General features: G+C 32.5%; 1 protein-coding gene and 1 long non-coding RNA gene across 6 annotated transcripts; one reads left to right on the top strand and one right to left on the bottom strand.

Annotated features, from left to right (window-relative positions):
* Positions 1-755: 755 nt before the first annotated feature.
* On the top strand, positions 756-11,397 carry LOC148622973 (zwei Ig domain protein zig-8-like). 5 transcript variants are annotated; one of them, XM_088573369.1, is made up of 10 exons: positions 758-918; positions 1,324-1,395; positions 2,631-2,759; positions 3,396-3,520; positions 6,031-6,241; positions 7,594-7,650; positions 7,937-8,221; positions 8,490-8,516; positions 9,854-9,874; positions 10,972-11,397. In XM_088573369.1, the coding sequence occupies exons 3-10, from the start codon at positions 2,663-2,665 to the stop codon at positions 11,085-11,087; spliced, it is 939 nt and encodes a 312-aa protein (XP_088429495.1). In that variant the 5' UTR covers positions 758-918; positions 1,324-1,395; positions 2,631-2,662; the 3' UTR covers positions 11,088-11,397. The 5 variants fall into 5 exon arrangements, with proteins under 5 accessions (XP_088429496.1, XP_088429495.1, XP_088429494.1 ...); XM_088573368.1 differs by having other exon boundaries at positions 758-966; XM_088573370.1 differs by having other exon boundaries at positions 756-1,395; positions 8,493-8,516.
* Positions 11,074-19,010, bottom strand: LOC148622972 (uncharacterized). The gene is made up of 3 exons (XR_015920741.1): positions 18,919-19,010; positions 13,386-13,414; positions 11,074-11,204 (listed from the first exon to the last, which is right to left on the bottom strand). It is a non-coding gene; the product is annotated as an uncharacterized LOC148622972 (long non-coding RNA).
* Positions 19,011-23,418: the final 4,408 nt, after the last annotated feature.

The following is a 23,418-nucleotide window of genomic DNA, read 5'->3' as shown; positions in this document are numbered from 1 at the left end:
ATGTCTTAAAAGTATTATATAATCTTATACCGTTTTTTAGACTTTCCATAACAGGCTATGTAGCAAAGTCTCTCTCATATGTATAGTCAAATGGAATGGTCAGTTATTGATTTATCATAAATTTTGCTTGTTCCAAAATTTAATTTCTCCTAAATTCAAGCGGATTGTTTGTTTTATTTATTCTTTAACAGTGTCGTTATTGAGTATTGAATGATAAAATCAAAGTCAATGTAAAAAAGAACGAATAAAACATCACGAAATACATAAAAGTTGTCGGCAACCTTAGTAAAAACTGAAATAGGTAAGAAATGTACATTAAAATAGTCGGCAACCTCAGTGAAAACCTTAGTGAAAACTGAAATAAGCAAGAAATTTATTTTCTTGAACTCAACTTTCACACTCCTGCTCCGCGGTAATCCACAAACTTAGGAATTAAAAAAGGTTTAGAAGAACATAGCAACTAATGAACATAACATAAGATAACTATCATCTTTATGCAATGTTTTACTACATACAATTTAAGTTGTTTAAGCAAGTTTAATAATGAAATAGTTGTAAGAAAGGTTCCGATAGTGTTCGGTCTTTTTACAATAGGTTCCGATAGTACTCGGTCTTTTTACAATTTACTCACTTTTGAATTACAATTGAAACCTATATAAATAAAACTGAATACTTTTTTCATGATAATAAGGTATCCAGAATAGTATGACGCGAGACAGGCGTATACAACATTGATTGAAGATATTTGTCTTAACTAGCACATGGCCGTCTTTCTTTTATAGAAACCAATAGTTATTTGAAGCCGTCAAATCATTTTTCCATTCAGACTGCTTCGATAACCAAACAAATTAGATAAAATTGCAGTTATTTAAAACTGCCTTCAGAAGAGAATGTTCAGTGAAATCACAACCAAGAAAAGTAAGAAATGTTATATCAGAATCATGATATTGAAAAATGCAAATACAAGTGAGTAGTTGTTTGAAGATTTATATCAATTCATTGAAGGATACTGTCTTAACAGAGTAGCTTATAAAATATTTAGCCGAAAACAGTGAGAAGCCAAAAAACAAATGGATATCATTATCAGATATTTAGTACAAAGATTTACAAGATATTTAAAGTCTTAAAGTCTAATGGAATGTATTAAATATTTAAACTGGAATGAAACGGAAAATTTTAAAATATGCCTTTGTTTTGTGATGTGGAGATTTAATCTCAGAAAATGGAATTCAGTTATAAGTGCCTTTTATTGTCATAACTGTACCAACTTGTTATCAATTTATCTAGACAAATTTTTACGTGTTTATCACAATGCCATTGTAGTTGAGGATATTATATAAAGAAGAAGGAGTAATCTCGAAAACACAGCAGCTGTTGTTTAAAATCTATCAAAATGTAAGTACAATACGTGTATACATACTTTTAAATATAAATATATCAAGATGGATTAATAAAAAACTAAATTTGTTTTTTAACTTTATGTTGTATTATATGTGTCATTTGTTATGAGCACTGATAGCTATGTTTAAAAATTCGTGTACAAAACCAGATTAAGTTTCGAAAATTCGCTTATAGTCGTGTAACTGTATGTACTTAACTTGAACTTGTAATGCGATGTGGTCTTATTTAATGTTTTATTGCTCAAATTTTCTTTAGACAGTGAATATAAAGCTCACAATAAAAGGAAATTACTTGTCTGTAGGTATTCTTCATTGATTTTTAAAAAATCTACCTTTATTGTAACGCAATTATTAAAACAGACCAATGTAACAAATTAGATAATAATAATAATAATAATAATAATAATAAGAAGAAGAAGAAGAAGAAGAAGAAGAAGAAGAATGACAATTTCTCTTATAGAAGTATATGCTTTACCCTTGCTGAAGATCCATTTAAAATGTATCTCTTATATTTTCATATTGTGCAGCTTCATCTTCCAAATTTTTGAATAACATTCTTTATTCTTTACAGTATATATATATATATTTCAAGATATTGAAAATGCTTGATATTTTTCGGTTCTGAAAATAAAGATCCAAATTTAATTGAGCATTTTCGAAGGTATTAAGCGTGTGTTATAAATACATTATTCAAACTCTTTCATGCTGAGTCATATAACATTTGTAACAATAAAGCTCAGTTTAAGACAATGAAACTATCCCTATTTTGTGATATTGATAGAGAAATCTTGTGATGTCTATATTGACTACAGAGTAATTTAGAGCCTATGTTTGTCTCAAAAATGAAATTACAAAAGCCAACATTGACAGTAAGCATTAATAAAAGAATCATATTCTGAACCGTAGATTAATTTTTGACACGAAAATAATTTCCAAGCTGATGCTGCGAGACAGTTATAATAAATGTATTGCCATTTCATAAGAATAGGCACGCTGGTACATCGATTGGAAAGTAGTCGTGTTTTACTCAAAATTTATTTTCGTATCTTTATTGGAAGAACATTTGAAAGAGAAAACGTGTAAGAAAAATTGTTGTTATTGGGTAAAAAAACAATTTCTGTCTATGTTTGCATGCAGTTTTAAATTTACTGAACTAAATACTGCCTTTGTTCGAAAACTATTTTTGCTACGTTTACATCAAAAATCATCTGTTCTCTTTTATAATCACAGATTATGAAGCAACTTATGACAGAATAATGTAGATGATGGTGCGATGTAGACGCTTGTATAAACTATCTATAGTGTTGTCACTACAGTATAGCGTCCTGGAAGCTCTTACATTCTTGTCAGTAGTTATTTGTAAGTAGACATTTTTAAACTAATAGAGTAGGCGGTGCGTATTTCAATTTTTCAAAGCTATTTAACTGTCTAATCACACTTATCTTAAGATGATTGAATTTATGTCTATATTGTAACAGAAATTGTAAGTTAAACATCTAAGTGTTTATGTTTTTTTAATAAACTGAATATTCATGTACCATGATAATGTTTCATCATAATTCACCAAATTATAGTCTTTTAAAAAAAAGATTTAGCATGTACAGTACTTGTATGGAGAAAGCTTCCCATTCTATGATATATGGGGGATGGGGAATGAGGAATGGGTGGGTGGGGGGGGGGGGGGTGAGGATGGTGTATGGGGGATTGGGAAATTACTTCTAAAATAATTATTGATATGAAGAAAAATAATGAATTTAATTCAAAACATCAGATAAAATGTTGAAGAATTAAAAAAATATAAAATATAATTTGATAATGTAAATATGTGATAAGAAATACGCAATTGGTATTGTATGGGGGATGGGGAATGGGGATAGGGATGGGGGCAATGGGGAATGGGGGATAGTATATGGTATTATTGGGAAGTGTATACCATACAAGAGCTGTAGTCATTTCATTATTGTACTTTTAAGATGACCTAGTTTACCATTGTAGCTCTACTAGCAAGTGAACTGGAGGAGGATATTCCTATATTTGAAACAAGAGAAAACAACGTTTCTTTTTATGCTGGTGAAACTGCTACTTTACGCTGTGCTGTAAAGGGATTGCAGACACGGTTTGTAAGTTATTGCTACTTTACTTTGTGCTGTAAAGAGACTACGTACCAGGTTTGTAAGTTATTATTTGTTACTTTTTTACTATTCAAATACATTATATATAGACTTTGTGGTTTTTTAACGTTAATAATTGATCATTTAATCTGAAACACTAAAATTTGGCATCTAGCACTATACACATTTTTCAAAGTCTTATATTTATTCACCCAATTGCCCAAGACTTACGTAGAATACATCCTTGAACCAGTTCGTAATTTACTTCATTACTTATTTTACTTTTTGGAACATAGGAAGACATATTTACAAAAGCCAACATCTGTCTCAAATTAAATGAATAATAGTATCTTATTAACGCCTTATATATCAGCAAACGAACAGTAATAGGCTGAGATTTCCCCCTGAAAGTGTGATATAAGAAAGATAACATGTTTAAAATTAAATTGTTTGTCATTTACGGCCACTGATGCCACATTGGAATGACAGTAATAATATGTTAATCATATACTAAATTCGTTGAGGCTTATGTAATTACAATAACGAACACAAATTGGATTAAATGTTAGACGGCGTCAAGTGAAACACGAGGTTGAGTTAACTGGAAGGCTCTCTATTGGTCATCAGATTGTAAATGTTATAGAGCTGTCAGAGTGATAGATTCTATCATATGTCTGTTCACCTCTGTGTAAACAATCCATTGTACCATGAATTGTTTTTCCGGTTTGAATGTTCCGGTAATTGGTAAGTTGAAATAAAGTGGAAACTTTGACGCTTCCTGATAAGAAAATAACTTAGGTTTCCTTCTAGTACTGAATACAAAAATACCAATCATATAAAGTTACTTCAGTGTAAAACATCCAGACAGCCATTGCAGGTAGCTGACAACCGAATTCATCATTAATTTATTAATCGTTACCATTTTAGAGTTTTTATACTTAGTCAACAAAACTTGTTTATGTCTCATGATTTTTTGATAGTCTGCAATTGGTTATTTTTATTATCATGAGACATATCGGTCTGACTTTTCTAGACGCACATTACTTTTTTGTTATTAGACCAACCGGTCTATTGGAAACCATTTTCAAATATAAAAAAGATCGCATATGTAATAAACATTTCATTAGAGTGTAGTTAAAACCTTATTTCTCGTCTGATATTCTGGAGAGATACCTACAACCGCCTGCGTTTTACGCTCTGTGGTATTGGTGGTACCGTACTACTTGAATCAGCAAATTATGTTTAGTCTTCCTTTGGTATTCTTACATTTTAATTGATTAAATGATTGTTTAAATATCTCAGATATAAAAAAAACTGTATTTCATTCGAATGCACAGGCTGTTACCTGCATCGTAACCATTAGGACTCCATGTATACATCTATGAGCTTTTATGTCTGTCAATTCCAATGAGCCCCACAAGGATAAATATTCAATTTCTCAGAATAAATCAGACAGAAAATACAATCAATAAGACTTGTTTTTTCTAGTAATGGGGGAGACAAAAGAATATTTTATAGTCCGACTGAGTCTTAATCAATCTGTGATTCAAATCAAAATAGACAAGCCAATAGTTGAAATATTATCATAACATGTTGTTTCATGATATTAGACTTGAAATACACAACCTTCTCGATTCATGTTATAGTACGGCTTTATCAAATATTTGTGGAACCAATCGCTTTTTACTTTATCTTTTTTTTTGTATTAAATGAATCGGTATTCCAATAGTTGTTTGATTTTGCTATTCTGTATTTGATGGTGTTTAATTATTCTTTTCTACAGTAGTTAGCACTTTTTTAAGAAGCATGATAATGTTGTTAAACATTACTATTTAATGTAAAAAAATAATCATGAAGATAAGAGTAATTGTTCTATATAATGACATTTGAGACAGAAAAAATAATTATCCTAGAACAAAAGCAAGAAAAGTTTATACGTTTTTGTTCTATAGATTAAAACATAAATGCCAGCATAAAAATCTTAAATGGATTTTCAGTAAAACAAATTCAATACGGACCCTACATAATATTTCATGGAGGATGAATCAAATAAGGAAAAGTTTTCATAGATTTTTTTTAATAAAAAGATGCATTGCTACCAAAGTATTGTTAAAAAGATTTGTTTTCTTAAACTTTCCAGAACGTGAAAACTGAAATTAGGTTATATTGACCAGCACATCACACTTTTCCTTATGATTTTGATTTGTCAATATGATTGCACTATTCACCCTTGAATAGAAGTTATATTATGGTTTAGCTTTTGCTTTGTGTGACATTGGATTAGCCGACATGTGCGGTTGTAATTTTGAAAACGATCATCAACCACCTTGAGACCTTTGGGCATGTATTTGAATGATACAAGAAAACTTCATACATAATTATTATATATAAAATCCTTGTGAAATGATTTATAATACAAGAAAGGCGCCGTAAACTAATCATTTCATATACCTTTAAAAACAGCGTGTGGTTTTAATAGATTCGGAATGGAGATATTCTATGTTTTTGAATTGTTGCAGTTAGTTTGGAGACGGATGTCAGAGCCAAACCCTCTTACTATTGGTGACTTCGTCTATTCCCCAGACGATCGCATTTCTCTGAGAAGGATTGAACAAAATGACGAATGGAATTTAATCATTAAGGATGTACAACCAAGTGATGATGGCGTTTATGAGTGTGCTATTAGCTCCAGGAAGAAATACAGGACACATGTTGTTCTTAGGGTCATTGGTAATTATTCAACTTGTTTTCTTATTTTGTGATTGTATCTTTTCCAGTTCGGTTTATGTTATCAACGTCAAATACGCACATCGTTTGTGACTTTTCACATCTGCTTGAATTTTTCAAACAATAAATTGACTATTCACAAAATTATGATACTTACTTTCTATATTTATTTTGCCAGTTTTGTTTTCGACTTGAAGTAATAGGATTAGGGTTCGGTAATTTTGTAACACATCTAGCTGATCTTATTCCATATCAAAGGTTTTACCTGGCATATTTTTCTCCTGTAGATTATACTGTATAATGTAGTTTTACAACCACAAGGAATACTTTAAGCTACCCAGGAATCTGACATATATACCGAGTTTATATCCCTGCTTTGATTTATGTTCATGATTTGTAGAACAAGCTGGGTCTAATTTTATATATATTAAAGAGTAATCAAGAGAACCAAGGTTATAGCGGTAATCCAGGGACAAAGACCAGACATGGAAAACAAACACACACAACAAAGAACATAAAGTAACTAAAATCATACATACAAAGTAACAAAAGTAAATGAGCAACTCGGACTCCACTAAAAACTGGGAGCATGGACCAGGTGCACCGGTAGGGTAAGCGTCCTCTGCTTTTCTAGAAACACCCGCCGAGTTGCTCATAAAACGTCAAGTCCGGGGTAGATAAACGAAGAAAGGCAAACCATGACCCGTTGAATAAATCAGTTTTCATGGTGCTGATGGATACATCATAACGATCCACGAGTTCATGATGACGACCATAAAACTTCTGTAGTGATGTTAACATAACCCTGTTCCAGAAGCCTGTTTGTTAGACTTTTAGCGCGATACAAAAAGTCTGCGTAGTTTCGACAAGCTCTGCCATACGCAGGAGCCGAAGGGATGTTGCCACAGATGAAAGGAAAGTTGACAATTCTGAATGAAAAGTCATCACGTTTGTCGTAAAGTTTGGTCAATAGTTTTCCTTTACCATCGATTTCTAAGTGTAGGTCAAGATATGAGGCTGACTTCACAGTATCTGTAGTATCCGTTATCTAAAGTTCTTTTGGGTAGATGCGATGTATCAAATCCCCGAAATTAGGATTGTTTAAAGATGATACGTCATCTATATAGCGGAAACTGAGATTGGAATCTAGTCAAACGATATTCCTTCTTTCTGATCAAATCAGCTATAAAGTCAGCCTCATTCCAGCATTTTGTAAACATCTTCCTCTGTATATTTGGAAGATGATTTGGAATTATGAGGAATCTCTACCAAGATCTATATATTTGTATCTAGGTGTACCATCTTTTTTTATTAAGTAAATATTCGATACTAAAGCAACGTACCTTTATTACCAGGTAAAACACGAAAAAAAGACACGAAGAAAGCCAACCCAAAGACAGGTGTACTGAAAGGTAAAATCAATTGTTATTTTTAAATACGAATTAATACATGATTATATTGAAATGGTGTCGATATTTAACAAGCTACATGATTAATACTGTTGTTTTTGTAGTGTTACGATATAATGTTAAGATATTCTTTGTGACTATGCAATCCGCTAAATGAATATATTATAAGTACCAGTTGATAAAAAAATTAAAAATTAATATTTGCATAATTACCAATATTATTTTTATAAATGAGATTAACATTATAGTTGAACTTTTTGTTGGAAAGTAATTAATGTATATATTTCAGGTGTCCTTCTGTCAGGAAAATCTTTCGTCAGTAAAGGACATAATATTATTCTCACTTGCAATGCCACAGGAGATGATTATGCACCAGACGAAGTAGACTGGTTCATCAATGGGCATAAAGTTAATCATCGAAGTATGCCACGTGTTAGAATTTTCAATGACAATGACAGAAGGACTTTGTACAGTACGTTAGAAATACGACGTTCTAGAATGGCGGATAAAGGCACATATGTGTGTCGTGGTCCTGACTCAAAAACTTCTAGAATTGATATTCACATATTAGATGGTATGTGTATGCAGTGACAAGTTATGTACAGTTATTGTACAGGTATCAGACAACTTCTATAGGTATTTTATAAGATCAATAATTCACCGTAAATTTGAATTTCAAACTCGAAAAAAACTACCATTTATTCATGTCACTTTAATTATCAGTAACATACATATAAGCGTATTACAAATTTTTTACGGCAATATCCTGGATTAGTTTCGGAAAAATCGTACTTTTGTTCATTGAAAAATGAAAAAGTATTAATTGTTTTATTCTCTTTCAGAAGAAAAGTCAAGTCATATCAAAAGAGGTAAGTACACTTGATTTTTCAATTTTCTTCTAAGTGGTGTTTGGGGTTTTCGTCGTTTTATTTCTGTGGCGATAAAAATTGTTCGTTTCTTGTTTATTCGTTTTCATGCCGTATAGATTATATAATTTCACCTAATAATTTCAGTCAGTTACTTTAAGATTTGTGTTGTTATCTTATTGGACATTCCCTTTGTTTCCAAACGTGTCTGTTAATGAGATACTAAAAACGATGACATGAAAAATAGTCAATTTTTAGCTCACCTGGCCAAAGGCCATGTGAGATATTGCCATTATTTGTTGTTTGTCGTCGTTAGTAATTTTTTCAAAACTCTTTTCATCTGACACTACTCGACCAATTGGTACCAAACTTGGTATGAATGTTCCTTAAGGTATCCTGCATAGAACTGATGTGGGGATTTTTTATCCAACAAAAACGTGGCCGCTGTCACTCCAAAACCATTAGGTTTAGCCAGGTTGGTAGGTAAAAGTGTTCAGCATGATGAGATCTGCGGTCCAATTTACGTTTGATGTGTTAAACCATGTTGGAGTTTATGCCCTTTCCGACTTTTATTTACTATTTTTTTATGTTATTTCTTTCCAAAACCTTCTCCTCTGACATACTTGACCAATTCGAACCAAACTTGGTAAGTAAGAATGTTCCTTGGGTTATACTGCATCAAATTGATATGGGGATTTTTGATCTGTCGAAAAACATGGCTGCCATCACTAAAAATAGCTTATTGGGGTCAGATAGCAGTTTTGTATATTATATCTCCAAAACCGTTGGGTTTAGCCAAACTCTTTCAATAGCTGAAAATGCTCCTTATTATAAGGCCTACACAAGTCTACATAAGTGGGGATCAAACTTATCAGACGACTCCTTGTAAGAGTTATTGCCATTGAAAGAGGAAAATGACGTTTGTTTTGGTTTTGTTTTGTGTTTTTATTTTATTTTATTTTATTTTATTTTATTTTATTTTTTATTCTATTTTATTTTATTTTATTTTATTTTTTATTTTATTTATTTTTTTTTTTGTTTGATTTTTTTTACAATTTTCAGCCAATATCTTGAAAACTATGATAGATAGAAAGAAACCTTTGAGCGATTCAGGTACCTGGGAACCTCTTGTTCTTTTAAGCCTTTATAGGTTTACTTTAGATGATATGTTATTCTTTTAAACGGTTTGCCTATTAAAAGCCAAAATATAATTCATCATTTCAATCATTAGATATATATTTTGTTTATCTGTACAGTCATCATATGAATGGCATCTTATTTTTCCAAGGATTTTTTTATAAATAGTGACAGACATTTCACCTATTGTATTTTTATTGCAGGAGATGAAACCCCTTCAGAAGGTATTTTTCACATTTTTAATTATGCTTGTTAAAATTATCACGATTACATCTTAACTGTTCAAACTACTTCAACGATTAGCTGATACGTTTACGTTTTCCATTCACTCCTCAATATAACAATTATTGACTGCCCTTGTGTTCTTTGTCGTATGTTATTTGTGCAAGGTCAGTCTTAAATATGCATTCATACGAATTCTTCTCCAAAAAATAAACACCACATTAATTATTCGTATCAAAGTAACTCTCGCCTAAAAACAATAGACTTTTCTCTCTTTGAAAAGTTCTTCTAAGGGAAGATGAATGATATTTTCAACAATATTTCTAGTTCAAGACAATTAACAGGTAAAGAATGTTATCATTTATGATCGTGTACTGAAACCTCGACTCCAGACTGAACCATGAAGATGCCAACTTTTTCTATATGATGTATAATGGGGCAGCTGTTGTAATTATTTCTATGCTTTTGTATTAGATCTATGCATGTTGTCATGTTTTCTCATGAACAAAAAAGAAACATCATAGATATCCTGGTGGTATTTAGACAACAGTGGAGTTGTCAATTACTTTTATTCAATCAATTGATATTGTGTGGGTTGTTTTGTTTTTTTTACAAAATATGTGATTATTTTGCTAATCATTTATATAGTCTAAACATATTTTGCGCACGTCATTAAGATACAGTGGGTAACATAAACAAATATAATGTTTGTTGAAGACTTAGTTCTTGTTTTTTTTTCCTGACTGGAGGGAAAAGGTTTCGTCACAGGTTTTGGTTTTTACGATAGATGGAAAATGGGATTAAAAGAATTTTCTGTGACGTCCACAGATCTTGAGGAATAGTTTAATAAAATGTATTATATCGTGTACAAATTCGGATGATGTTTTCTTGTGTGAAAGAAGAAATTTGATTGTTAATTTTTAAAATAAGGGGGGGGCAAATAACTCCTTTATGATATAAAAACGATAATCAACTACTTGCAAAGAACGTTTATGTAGTACTGATCATGTATTTAGGGCTTAGATTAAAACATTCCCAACTATTAGCACACTACATTGTTTTTCAAACTTTCAATACTATATATATATATATTTTCCAGGTCTAAGAACGGGGTCCTTCGCTTCGAATTTATTCTGTGAATGGAGTAACAAATGCGTATCATTCTCTCTAAGTTTGTTTGTCATCTGGATGGTCCATTTGAGGTTCATCACGTGACAATATTATCAATCAATGGATAGTAAGATTCTCAGGAAATGCGTCGTGCAGGTTTATGATAGATCTCACAAATGTACCTCAGTTTGGAAACTGCCGCACGCCCTCAAGATGTTGCTGCTTAAAGTAAGGAAAATGATAAGAAGTTGAATAAACATCAGACGTTGTTATTGTCTTAATGTGATGATGAAGAATATTTGTACTCTTACACTTATCGATAAAAGAATTCAATTATCTCAAAACTAATACATATTTACAGCCATTAATTCGCATATAGCTAGTATTTCTGTATATACATATACTATTTAAAGTATTTTAATGTTTTGCTTTCTGTACACGGTGATCAATTGTTTGACAAAGATTATTTAAAATGCTGCATACCCAAGTCCAAAACAGTCCTTGTTTTACGAGGTATACTTCAATGCATGGTACAGAAAAGTTAACACATGCGCCCGTCTTTTGAATAGTTTCGGTGTATTGATACGAACTCCCTTCCGACTTACAGTGAAGTTTTACATTTTGAGTCATTAGTCTTTATTAATAGAAAGGGAATTTTTTTACTGTTTTTTCTGACTTTTTCGAACTCATGAATGCTTTAACAAAGGAATTATCGCGAAGTTAGGGTATGTTATTTCTATTGATGAATTTCTGATTTCATGTTTTTGAATACCATAGAACTATTTTTAAGTAGTATTTTCTTGTTTTCGGACGCTCGCATAAAATGTAATAAAATTTTGGCACATAATTTATTTCTAATGATAAGAAGTTCACTTTCTGTTCTTTCAGATTATTTTATGCCAAAATTCAAAACAAGAAATATTTACATTTTATGTATAAATCTTACGTACTTTTAGTATGATCTAGAAATGGGTTAAAAAATTCCTGTAACAAACAAGCAAAATACATACAATGTACATCTACAGGTGATAAAATCTGTCAACATTCTCCCCCTGGCGGCACATGTAAAAACAATATTCTGCTAAAGGGCATTTGAGTGCCGTTTATAACGATCATTTAGATGATCCCGTGAATGTAGCGATTTCTTGTCTGAACTATACTGATTATTGTATACCTTTTCTAACAAAATGGACAACGCTATTGGATTAATCCGACAAAATAAGCCATTTGAAAGGTAACATTACTTTTTGCTAACACACAAAAAAAAAATAAAATGTTACATGTACCTATCACTACTGATAAATAGTATATTAGGCAATATCGGTTTATGATACTGGCTTTCTCACGGGGTATCTCATGCTCGCCCTGGGATACCCCATGGTAAAGCCAGAATCAAAAATCAATTTCCTAATATTCTGTATGGAACGAAAAATTTATAAAAAAAAAAGAACCCTGTTTTTCTGAGAAACATTGTGAGTGTAAGATCACAAAGCATTGATTAAATTGATGACCAAACCATAAAAACATAAATAGAAATTAACATTATTTCAATAAGCATGTGTACATTTTATTTATTTATTATTTATAATATGTTCACTAACAATCTATTTTTCATATAATTACGATAAAAATGGATGATGACTTTAAATTGTAAATACTGCCATTTATTTTTTTGAATTTAAAAGAACTGATTAACATCGGTAGAAAATAACGAAGCATGCAAACAATATCGTCAAATTCCCATTGGAAACTGTGCAAACAGGGAACAGAGAGAATCTGCATTCAAAATAAAAATATAAAAACTAAAAATAAAGGAAAAACAGACAGCACACAAAACACTAAAGAAATATCAATATTAACTACTAACAACACGGAAGTAAAATATTTAATAAAATTTCTGACTTCAGATAATATGAAAGTACAAGTTAAGTAAAGAAAAAAAGATGTTCAAATAAATTTTTACGGTGTAAAGTATTTTGTACAGCAAAGTACGTTCCCAATTGAAACATATTAATTAAGCAGTTTGAATATACTATTTTAAGATTCCAAAGTTCTAATCACTCTATGGGTCTATTTATCAAGAGTACATATAGTCAATAGCCGGTGTTGGCTTACTGTATAAGATGAACAGTTATATTTTACTTTGCGTCTTGTCAAGTTAAAATCCTATAAACAATGTATTTAAAACCATGTGTTAATTAATAAAACTATACACAAACCTTAAAGACTAAATTAAACTATTCACATACCCCAAGGACTAAATAAAACTATTGACATACCCCTAGAACTAAATAAAACTATTCGCATACTTCAAGGACAAAATAAAACTACCCACTTACCTCAAATACTAAATAAAACTATCCACATATCTTAAATATGTACTAAATAAAACTATCCACTTACCTAAAAGGCTAATAACAATTCATTGCACCCTACCGTAAAGGATAAGTCATTGCAAAATTCATTCATTTTGAAGTTAATGTTGAACTTGAAAAATGTTCTTGTAATACCTGGTTAGGCATCGATTGCAATATTACTAGACTTCTTGTAACCGATTTATATTTTCGATAAATGGAACAATTCTGTTTTATTTAGAACATAACATTAATTCAATCTTTGCAAGCTTCGTTCTTTGTATTGCATACGGTAGAACCTCTCGGTGATGGATTTGGCTTCCTCTTTCGATAGTTTTGGTTATGAGTACTTCTTGTATACGACTAATATTTTGATTATGATATTCCTACATATTTGCTTTTAGTGCTGTTGATGAGAGGTTACTCCTTGAACCTTGAAATACGTGTACAGCATATCGAAATTTACAATATATAAATTGGTATTTTTTGTATTCAAGAATATCAACCAATTCATTGCAACAATAGAAGAATTGAATTAAACTCAGACAGAATAGAAATATATTCCTTTTAAACTACATAGTACACAAGTACAATAATTCATTTAAAACAAGATACAGTAAATGTTTCCGCCATATTGATTACGTATTTCGCCTAATTATACAGACGAAACAACAGTTATTTCATATAAAGAATTTATTGTTTAAGCAAAAGGTTTGGTAAGATATCATTTTGAGCATACCGTTTTAATATTATGATGTTTAATTACAAATAAGTCTGAACAATTGTTTTATTTGCAAAAATGCAACAAATGAATTTAATTTAACATAAATATATTTCATGCAAATGAAATCGAAATAGAATGATTGCTTTTTGGGCAATATCATTTTAAGTACTACAGTATTTTAGTGAAGCATTATTATTGCTTTACTAGAAATATATATTGGTAGCAGTCTGATATGTCATGAAAAGTGTCAATTTAGAAACATTTAAATTTGTCTATTTTAGAAAATGGTACATGTAATGCAGTCGTTGTCATTGGATGAAATTCAATCCCTTTAAGAAACAAAAATATGGTTGTAATGTTAGGAATAACTCATTTACGATGTTTTAATACACACTACTTAATTCATATATACAACATCATTCAAAGATGCAACATAGTCCAATTTTAAACCATATTCTTTTTTGAAGATCCGCATGCCTGTAATCATCAGTACGTCTTCCGTAGAAAACAAAACATGTTCCACATTTTACTTATTTACGAAGACGCACGCATTATTCCATTTAGATTTGGTGTTAGAACATTTTTGTAAATACCAAATTAAAAGGGTATGTAGCCGATAGATTACCTATACATCGCATCTACTTGATATTGTGAAGACAGCCTCATAACTTGGCCCATACTTAGAGAGTGATGGTTAAAGGAAATTATTGACCAAATTATACGACAAAAGCAATGACTTTTCATTCCGTATTATCAACTTTCCCTTCATCTGTGGCAACATTCCTTCCGCACCTACGTATGGAGTTTTCATATCACAATCATACGTTGTGCCAGGGCTTGCCCTAACTACGCATACTTTTTTGTATCGCGCTTGACTTCTTATAATTGGGCTTCTGGAACAGGGTTATGTTGAAACAAGATTGAAGTCATTACTACAGAAGTTTTATGGGCGTCATCATGAACTTTTAAATCGCTACGGTGTATCCATCTGCACCATGAAATTGATTTGTTCAATGTGTGGTTAGTTTTCTTTGCTCTTTTATCTACCCCGGACTTGACTTTTTACAAACAACTCGACAGGTGTTTCTAGAAAAGCAGAGGAAGCTTACCCTACCGGTGTACTACCTGGTCCTAGTTTTTAGTGGAGTCCGAGTAGCTCATTTACTTTTTATACTTTGTATGTATTATTTTGGTTATTTTATGTTTTTATTGTGTATGTCATTTATCCATATCTGGTCTTTGTACCTGGATTACATTCTTTTGTTGTCGCGCTAGAATCTTGGTTCCATTGATCACTCTCCCACATGATAGACTAATATAAAGTATCTGTTTATGATAAAAAAAAGTCCTGTATGTTTAATAGCACTTTTCATTATGAAATGTCTGTACGAAGCCATGACCATTGCGGTAGTTTTCAATTTTCGTTCGCTCCGTGCAGGTCCGGGTGTCAAAAGAATAGGCCTGCAGCAATGCTAAACTTGTCGTAAAAGGCGACAAAATAGTGCTCAGAAACCTAGCCGGGGGCTAGGCGCTCTGCCCACAGAGCAACGGATGTGTGCCCCAGGTGGTGGAATGGGGTACGCCTGGTGTGTTACATGCTGGGGTTGGCAGGCTATAATACGGGAAACCTGACTGCAAACCATAGTGGTGCACCGTGTCGAGAAAGATGTCACGTATCCCGGACGTTAAGAGTGCACTATACAGTTACATTAAGGCGCACTGTTTCGCACACCAAGTTACCCCGGTCAAATTTTGTAAAACTTAAAATTAAAAGTTGAAATTTGGTGGATTTATTGTTTAAATGTAGTTAAGCATTTATACATATGTATAGATGTAATATATGTAATGGTAAACAGGTGTAATTTAAGGGAAGAATGGTATCCGGAACGTTTCAGTCCCCTGCCGCATTAGGTTCTCTCCTCAGCATCAGATGGCTGATTTTTAAAATACCTTATTTCGCACGAACTTTTGGAACTAAAATTGTGAGAGAATGAATCGAAAAGGGTCTTATTATTTTTACCTTTTTTCCAACTACTCCATGCATGCTTTCATCCTGTGGTAGTGTCTAAGTGCCTGATATTTTATAAAACAGTAATTGGCTGTTAGTTTTGGAAAGGCACCCCTGATTTGTACTAAAACTCAGTAATATTTTTTTCAGTATGTTACCATGGCTACTGGATTTTATAACAATAATCACTAAATAACGTATAAATGACTTGAACATCTACACACCAAGGATTTTAAAAAATATGCACTTTTTTATGACAAAACACAAGAGTTTGCTGTGCGGACTGCCTCAAAACAGCCTTATTTCAATAAAATGAGACCAAATATTCAGAAATGACCTAACTTTATTGTACTACATACAGAATCCTGCTGTGGTATTCGATAGGAATAGGAACCTTCGCGCTACGCCACAGAAGGCTAAATTACCCGACCTTACCCATCCCTCCCTTTTTCTAGTCGCAATCAAAATTTTTCGACCCTATTATCCTTGTGTCCCATCCCTACTTTCCTTTCATCATCATTTCTTGTTCATTTTATCATCCATTTCATGTTCATCGTTTGAATATAGCTAAAATATTGCTGCTCGGACGTTAAACCCTCACAATCAATCAATCAATTTTCTTTCCAGTTTTTTACCCTGATATGCCCATTTGTTATTCCTTTCCACTAGATTTTATCACTTCAGTAACTTTGTTATTACCCTACATCTGCCATGTGTAGTGTTTCTCTTTCGCTTGATGTTAGCGAGCATCATGACAGGTCTTATATTGATAATGCTAACGCACATAATATGTGTAATATAAGGTCTAATTTATGCGTTTCATTGCAGATATAATGACAAACAATGCATAATCTAAAGCAATTCGTGGATCTTTTCAATGAAAAGAATTTGTTTCTTTTAACTTCTAAATGAGAGTTAGTAATTTTGCAAATCTTACCACTCTTTTATACTATATATATATATATATGTATAACTCAGGAATAAGTGTGTTGCAAAATTTTGTCACTTCACTATATCGCTTATAACGATAAAATGATGTGTATATCCTATTCCATTCATACAAAAAGTTCATAATCATCTACTTCGTCGTAGCACATTACTCATCTATTTGAAGATGTAGGTTTAAAGAACGCAATGTAGTAATGCAAATTTTTTCTAGGTTTCTAGGTTGTTTTTGGAAGTTATGTAAGATATTTTTCAATCGCAGGAATTATGTCGATAAACGGCACAAATCCGCATCCAACGATCACGACGGACTTGAATGCATTTCTTCACTGCATGACAAATATGTTATCGTCCCTGTAGACAAAGCTTCAAACAACATTGTATTGGTTTGAAAAGCTCTTTCCCTTAATTATCATAGAATTGGGCATAGTAACAATGCAGGTAGTGCCACATACAAACGTACTACTTTTGACAACGATGAAACAACCATAAGTCCTTCATGTTTTCTTTAAACATCGAAACAAAATGTGAAGACTTGCCTTACCTGTATTGGACTCCCGAACTTCATAAGAATCCATACAAAAAAGTTATATAGCTGGATCTATATCTTGCTCTGCGAAGGTGATATCAATTCACCTCACACAGACTTTGTCCGCGGTAAAAGATTTTGTTTGTTTGTTTGTTGGGGTTTAACGTCCGAGCAGCAATATTTCAGCTATATTCAGACAATGAACATGAAATGGATGATAAAATGAACATGAAATGAAAAAAAAAGGATGGGTCACAAGGATAATAGGGTCGACAAATTTTGATTGCCACTGGAAAAAGGGGGAATGGGTAAGGTCGGACAATTTAGCCTCCTGTGGCGGAGCGCAAAGGTTCCTACTCCTATCGAATACCACAGCAGGGTTCTTTAACGTGCGCGGAACGTGGCATCTTTCCCAACACGGTGCACCACTATGGTTTGCGGTCAGGTTTTCCGTATTATAGCCTGACAACCCCAGCATGTAACACGCCAGAGGTACCCCATTCCACCACCTGGGGCACACATCCCAGTTGCTCTGTGGGCAGAGCGCTTAGCCACCGGCTAGGTTTCTGAGCACTATTTAGTCGCCTTATACGACAAGCTTAGCTCTGCTGCAGGCCTATTCTTTTAACACCCGGACCTGCACGGGGCCCGCGGTAAAAGATGGACAGCAAGCTAGCTGCAATACCACCTACTCTTGTATTGGCATTAATTATATGTGGATATTTAAAAATTCTAGATTTACTTGAAAACCTTAAATCCCGTAGTTTTTTGGAAATAAGTTCTCTTCAAATTTTTTACTTCTTAGCAACTCTTTACACTACGTGCCATATGATAAATTGAAATCTCGATCAAAAGGATGTACTCTCAAAGCGTTTGGTGATTCGAGAAATTATGTTGTTCTAGGTTACAAATCCACATATTTTTTTCGCAAACATCTAAGAAGGGTAAAGTGCTACACAGAAAAGCAGGTTTGCACCATTCTTGATTTCCTTTTTGATAACATATCTGTTACATTTGGTGGAGCTATTTTCAGCAACAAGATAGGATTCCAATGAACACTAATTGTGGTCCTGTCCTAGCCGACGTATTTTCGTATTCATACGAGACTGAAGTCCTTCAGAATCTGGTACAGAATAAAAATATAAAAGTTGCACATACATATATATTGATTATTTATTGTCCATAAACAAACTTTCTTTTTTGTAAATCGTTACCTTCAATATATCCATCAGAGCTCGTGATAAAGGAGACTACACAAACGGATATTTTAGCTTCCTTTTGGACCAACATCTTGAATTCGCCCAAAGTGGTTATTTCAGTACTAAAATTTATGATAAAAGGGTCGACTTAATTTTTAAGACTTTAAATTAACTTACCTGTGCAGCAATATACCTTCATCTTCTGCATATGTTATTTATATTTCACAATTGATTCACTAAGCAAGAGCAATTACTAACTAATCTGATTTCCTTGAACACCATAACTATCTGCGTAACAGACTCATGAATCAGGGGCATAAGGAAATGCGGATCAAAAGGTTTCTTACCAAATTCTTTTTAACATATCAGTCCTTGGTAGAAAAAATACTAATTTTCTTCTGAAACAATGAGTAAGGATTGTAAATTATTCTTTGTGGTGATATGACCACTGTTTTACCGATTATGACACTATAGCATGCAAATACTATGTAATCAACACCATATAATTATATCGTAATGGGAGAGGTGGCGCGCTGTAGTCTTGTGATTTTACCCACAATTTTTTTAGAATTGCATGTACCAAGTTAAGATCATTGAGGTTCCAGCTACTCCGGTGGTGTGATATCTATTTTAGTTGACTTGATTATGGATCGGATAAGTGTTCGGAAAATTTGTTGCTACATTTGTACCCTGAATTTTAAGATAATTGTTTACCTGAGTGACCCAAAAAGTTGTCTTCTTGAAGTATATGAGTGAAAACAGGAATTGCTTCCCCTTCCATGGCACCTGAACTAACTAACATTCGGTTTTTATTGATTGGAGTTCTTGATGTTTGTTTTTTATGTGTACTCAAAATTTTCTGTGATGTTCTTCGTGTATGTGTCGTCCTTTTTGTGTTCCTAGGGGATTTTCCTTAGTATGTTATCTTTCGTGAAGTTCCTTATAAATTATTATGTATATGTTGTCTTTCTTGGTGTCCCGGTGGATTTCCCTTTGTGTTTCCGGTAGACCTCCCTTTTTGGTGATACTGGTGGATTATCTTTCGTATGTCTTCGTAATTTTGTGTACCCAGTGGATATCCCTTTGTGTGTTGCCCTTTTCGGTGTAACTAATAGATTTCCATTCGTACTTCTTCCTTTTTGGTGTTGCTGATGGATTATCTTTTGTATGTCTTCGGTACTCGGTGGGATGTCCCTTTGTATGTCGTCCTTTATGTGGTCCCGGTGGGTTTTACTTCGTTTGTAGCCACGGTAATCCTACTTTTCTTATTTCAACATATTTCCCAAAAAGTGTTTTTGATTGTGAAAGTGGAACAGGTACATGCATTAAGTGTTAAACACTTTCAAACTTGTTCTTTGTTTATCAAACTGTCTAATTCGCCCTAGTACTTGTCCATCGAGGTTTGGTTCGCTGAATATGTAATTTGCCTTGTTCATATGTATGTTGTTTTGTTAAATCAAAGAAAAGTGAGAAGAGAACGATATAAATGCAAAGCAAGACAGAATGATATAAACAGTATAACAAAAAATATGTTACTACAGAAAGAATCATTTAACACAAAAGTATGTACAAGGTATAGTGGCAAAGTCAGCAAACTCTGCTTCTCTGAAATGTTGGCGGATACGAGAAAATTTCAGTAGCAGGTAATCACAGCACATCTTATATAGAACTAATTGAGGCTACTGTATTACTGTTAGAAAGCATGATTTTATTTTTTATGAATTATTCATTACCTCTCACTCAGAACTTTGATGTAACAAATGTTTTGGCTTTTGAATATACTTATAACCTTGACAAGCTGTTAACAGTGTTAAACCGCAAGCAATATTTCACCTCTAGAAATTGTCTTTAACATATAATAAAACATTGCGTGTAAATATCGCATGTGTTTATATGATTAGTTTGTTTGGACTTTAATCACCCTATGACATTAATTATTTAAACGAGGAATAATATTGTCTAATAAAAAGCACCCGCCAATTTTTGCAAATGTCATTTTCAAGTTAATAGATCTTCATCAGTTTAAGTGGTAATATGATGTAAATTATTACCAAAATAGAATGACTTGCGCAAATAAAACCTTGTAAAAGCTCTCATAGTTTTAAGTTTAATAAGAAGGAAACACAAGTTTCAATGTGTTGATTACTTAGTCGAAATCTCAACATGCAATCTTTAAGTTCTCAAAGATAAATCGTAAAATTTTGAAGGTTATAGTAATTGCCAGGTATTTTAGAATGATCGATTTGCTATTTATAAATGTATTTATCGTTATTTAGAAACCGAGTTTCAATAAGCTTCTGTCATCAATTGTCTATGTTCTTTTTTATGTGTGTGTGTGTGTGAACTGTTCTTTATTGTATTGAATGTCTTTCTTTCAGGTTTTTTCTTGTCATAGGAATTTCCTTCTCGTTTTCCCCTGGTATTTCAGAAGTGTATACATTGAATGATCATGAAAAGAAAACTTACTGAAAACTTTTTTTCTAAGGAATATTTTATTAGAACTAAGATTGCAAACTATATAAACTAAAAAAACTTGAGTCAATGAAAATTCAATTGATCCACAAATATCAAGAATTCAATCTGTTTTTAATAATAACAATTAATATATAGACAGTTGTACCAGGGTGGGGTGTTTATGTGCATGGTATTTTATTTTTAATGTGTGTATAAAATATGACGATTTATAAATGCAAAATCATAAATTTCGAGTATCGCTGATTTGAAATATTATGTCTAGCATGCAATATTTATTTGATATGTATTTAGAAGTTAAATCATACATTGAATAAAGAAGTGAAACATACATTACATAAAAAGCTTAGATATACAACAAGAGGCTCCCAGAAGCCTGAATCGCTCATCCGGTTGAATTGTGCAATTCAAGAGCAATAAATTTAACAAGAACTTGTACAACAATTTTGACTCAAGAAGACTTTGGTAGGACATATCATAAAGATCATTTCACTCATTGTACATTTCTTTCTATCTATCATAGTTTTCAAGATATTGGCTGAAAACTGTGGGGGGGGGAAACAAAACAAAAGCATCATTTTTCATCTTTCAAAGGCAATAACTGTTACAAGGAGTCTGACAAATTTTACCCAAGGAAACTTTTGTAGGCCTTATAATAAGGGTCAATTCAGCCATTAAAAGAATTTGACTAAACCTCCCTGGAGATAAATGCGAAAAACTACTGTCTGACCCCTATGTTTTAGTTTTAGTAATGGTGGCCCTATGTTCTATTTTAGTAACGGCGGCCCTGTTTTTCAACGGATCAGAAATCCCCATAACAGTTATATACAGGATGCCCTAAGGAACGTTCATACTAAGATTGATCCTAATTAGTCAAGAAGTGTCAGAGAAGAAGATTTTTGAAAGAAATAGTATTAAAAATAGCAAAAAAATAAAAACAAAAAACAAAAAAACGTCGAATCGAAGAAGGCAATAACTCCAACATGGCTTAAAGGATTAAAACAAAAATTTGACCAGAGATAGATTAAAAATCCCAATATCAGTTCTTTGCAGAATACCCTAAGAAACATTCATACCAAGTTTGGTTCAAGTTGGTCAAGTAGTATCAGAGGAGAAGAATTTTGAAAAATTGTTAACGACGGACGACGACGACGGACGCAGAGTCATGGCAATAGCTAAAAATGACAAACAAAGATAATAAAGGACGAAATAATCTATACGAATTAACATTTGACCTTGATAAGAAACACCGAGAGTTTTAAGCTTATTATAAAAGAGTAATCAAGGAAACAAGATTGTAGCGGAAATCAAAAGAATGTAATCCAGGTAGAACACCGAAGTGTTAAGTTTTGTTTTAATGCTGCTAATGAGAGGTTACTCCTTGAAACATGTGTACACCATCCTGACATTTGCAATATTGATGTGATTGGTACATTGTATTACCTTAAATATTAAATCAAGCTGTGTCCCTTACATGACAATACATATATAGCAATACACATTATGTTATACACTTTTGGTGACAGTTTAATATGTGTGTTTGCATTTTTTCAAATTCATGTTGATTTTTCGGTTCTTAACCTTTCATTGATACTTCCACTTTGTTTAGTTTTATTGGGTTATTTGAATAAATGTCAATCATTTTAACCTTATCTTAATAAATCCTAATATAATTGAATACAAAAAATATACTTAAAGTTCCATATGAGGTTAATGGAACATCCAAACATTAAATGGGATGCCGATTGAAGTTATCTACACGTCTTTTCTCATTTTTTGTATAGTATAAACATCGTTTGGTCGCCTTATCTCCTCCTGAGTGAACGTTCTGGGTCATATGAAAGTAAGTAATGACCTGTATCCACGAACTTGATAACAAATTCAATAGTGATTAAAAAAAAAAAGATAAACATGAGCTAACTTAACGGGCAAACTTATCATGTGAAATGCTGATAATTCGACATGTTTTTTTCATATATATATATACGTCTCAGAATGTGACGACTCTATTCTCTACACTGCTCCATCGGATCAAATTGATACAGGGAAGATATATAAACGTATAGAAAGGGCTGAAAAATTCCCAACGATGTTAGAACTGTCAAATTTGCAAAGCAAATTTTTGGTTGTTCCCTCCGCGGGACTCGAACTCGTACCGCTGTGAAATCTATGGCAACACCGCCTGCACTAAGACCAGTGCCCTGG

The sequence above is a fragment of the Perna viridis genome, chromosome 3 (assembly GCF_037379345.1).
Source record: "Perna viridis isolate PV_CMFRI_1.1 ecotype Kerala chromosome 3, ASM3737934v1, whole genome shotgun sequence".
In the NCBI taxonomy this organism is placed as follows: Eukaryota; Metazoa; Mollusca; class Bivalvia; order Mytilida; family Mytilidae; genus Perna; species Perna viridis.
The sequence above is the reverse complement of the archived record's forward strand: the minus strand, read 5'-3'. Positions and strand labels throughout refer to the sequence as shown.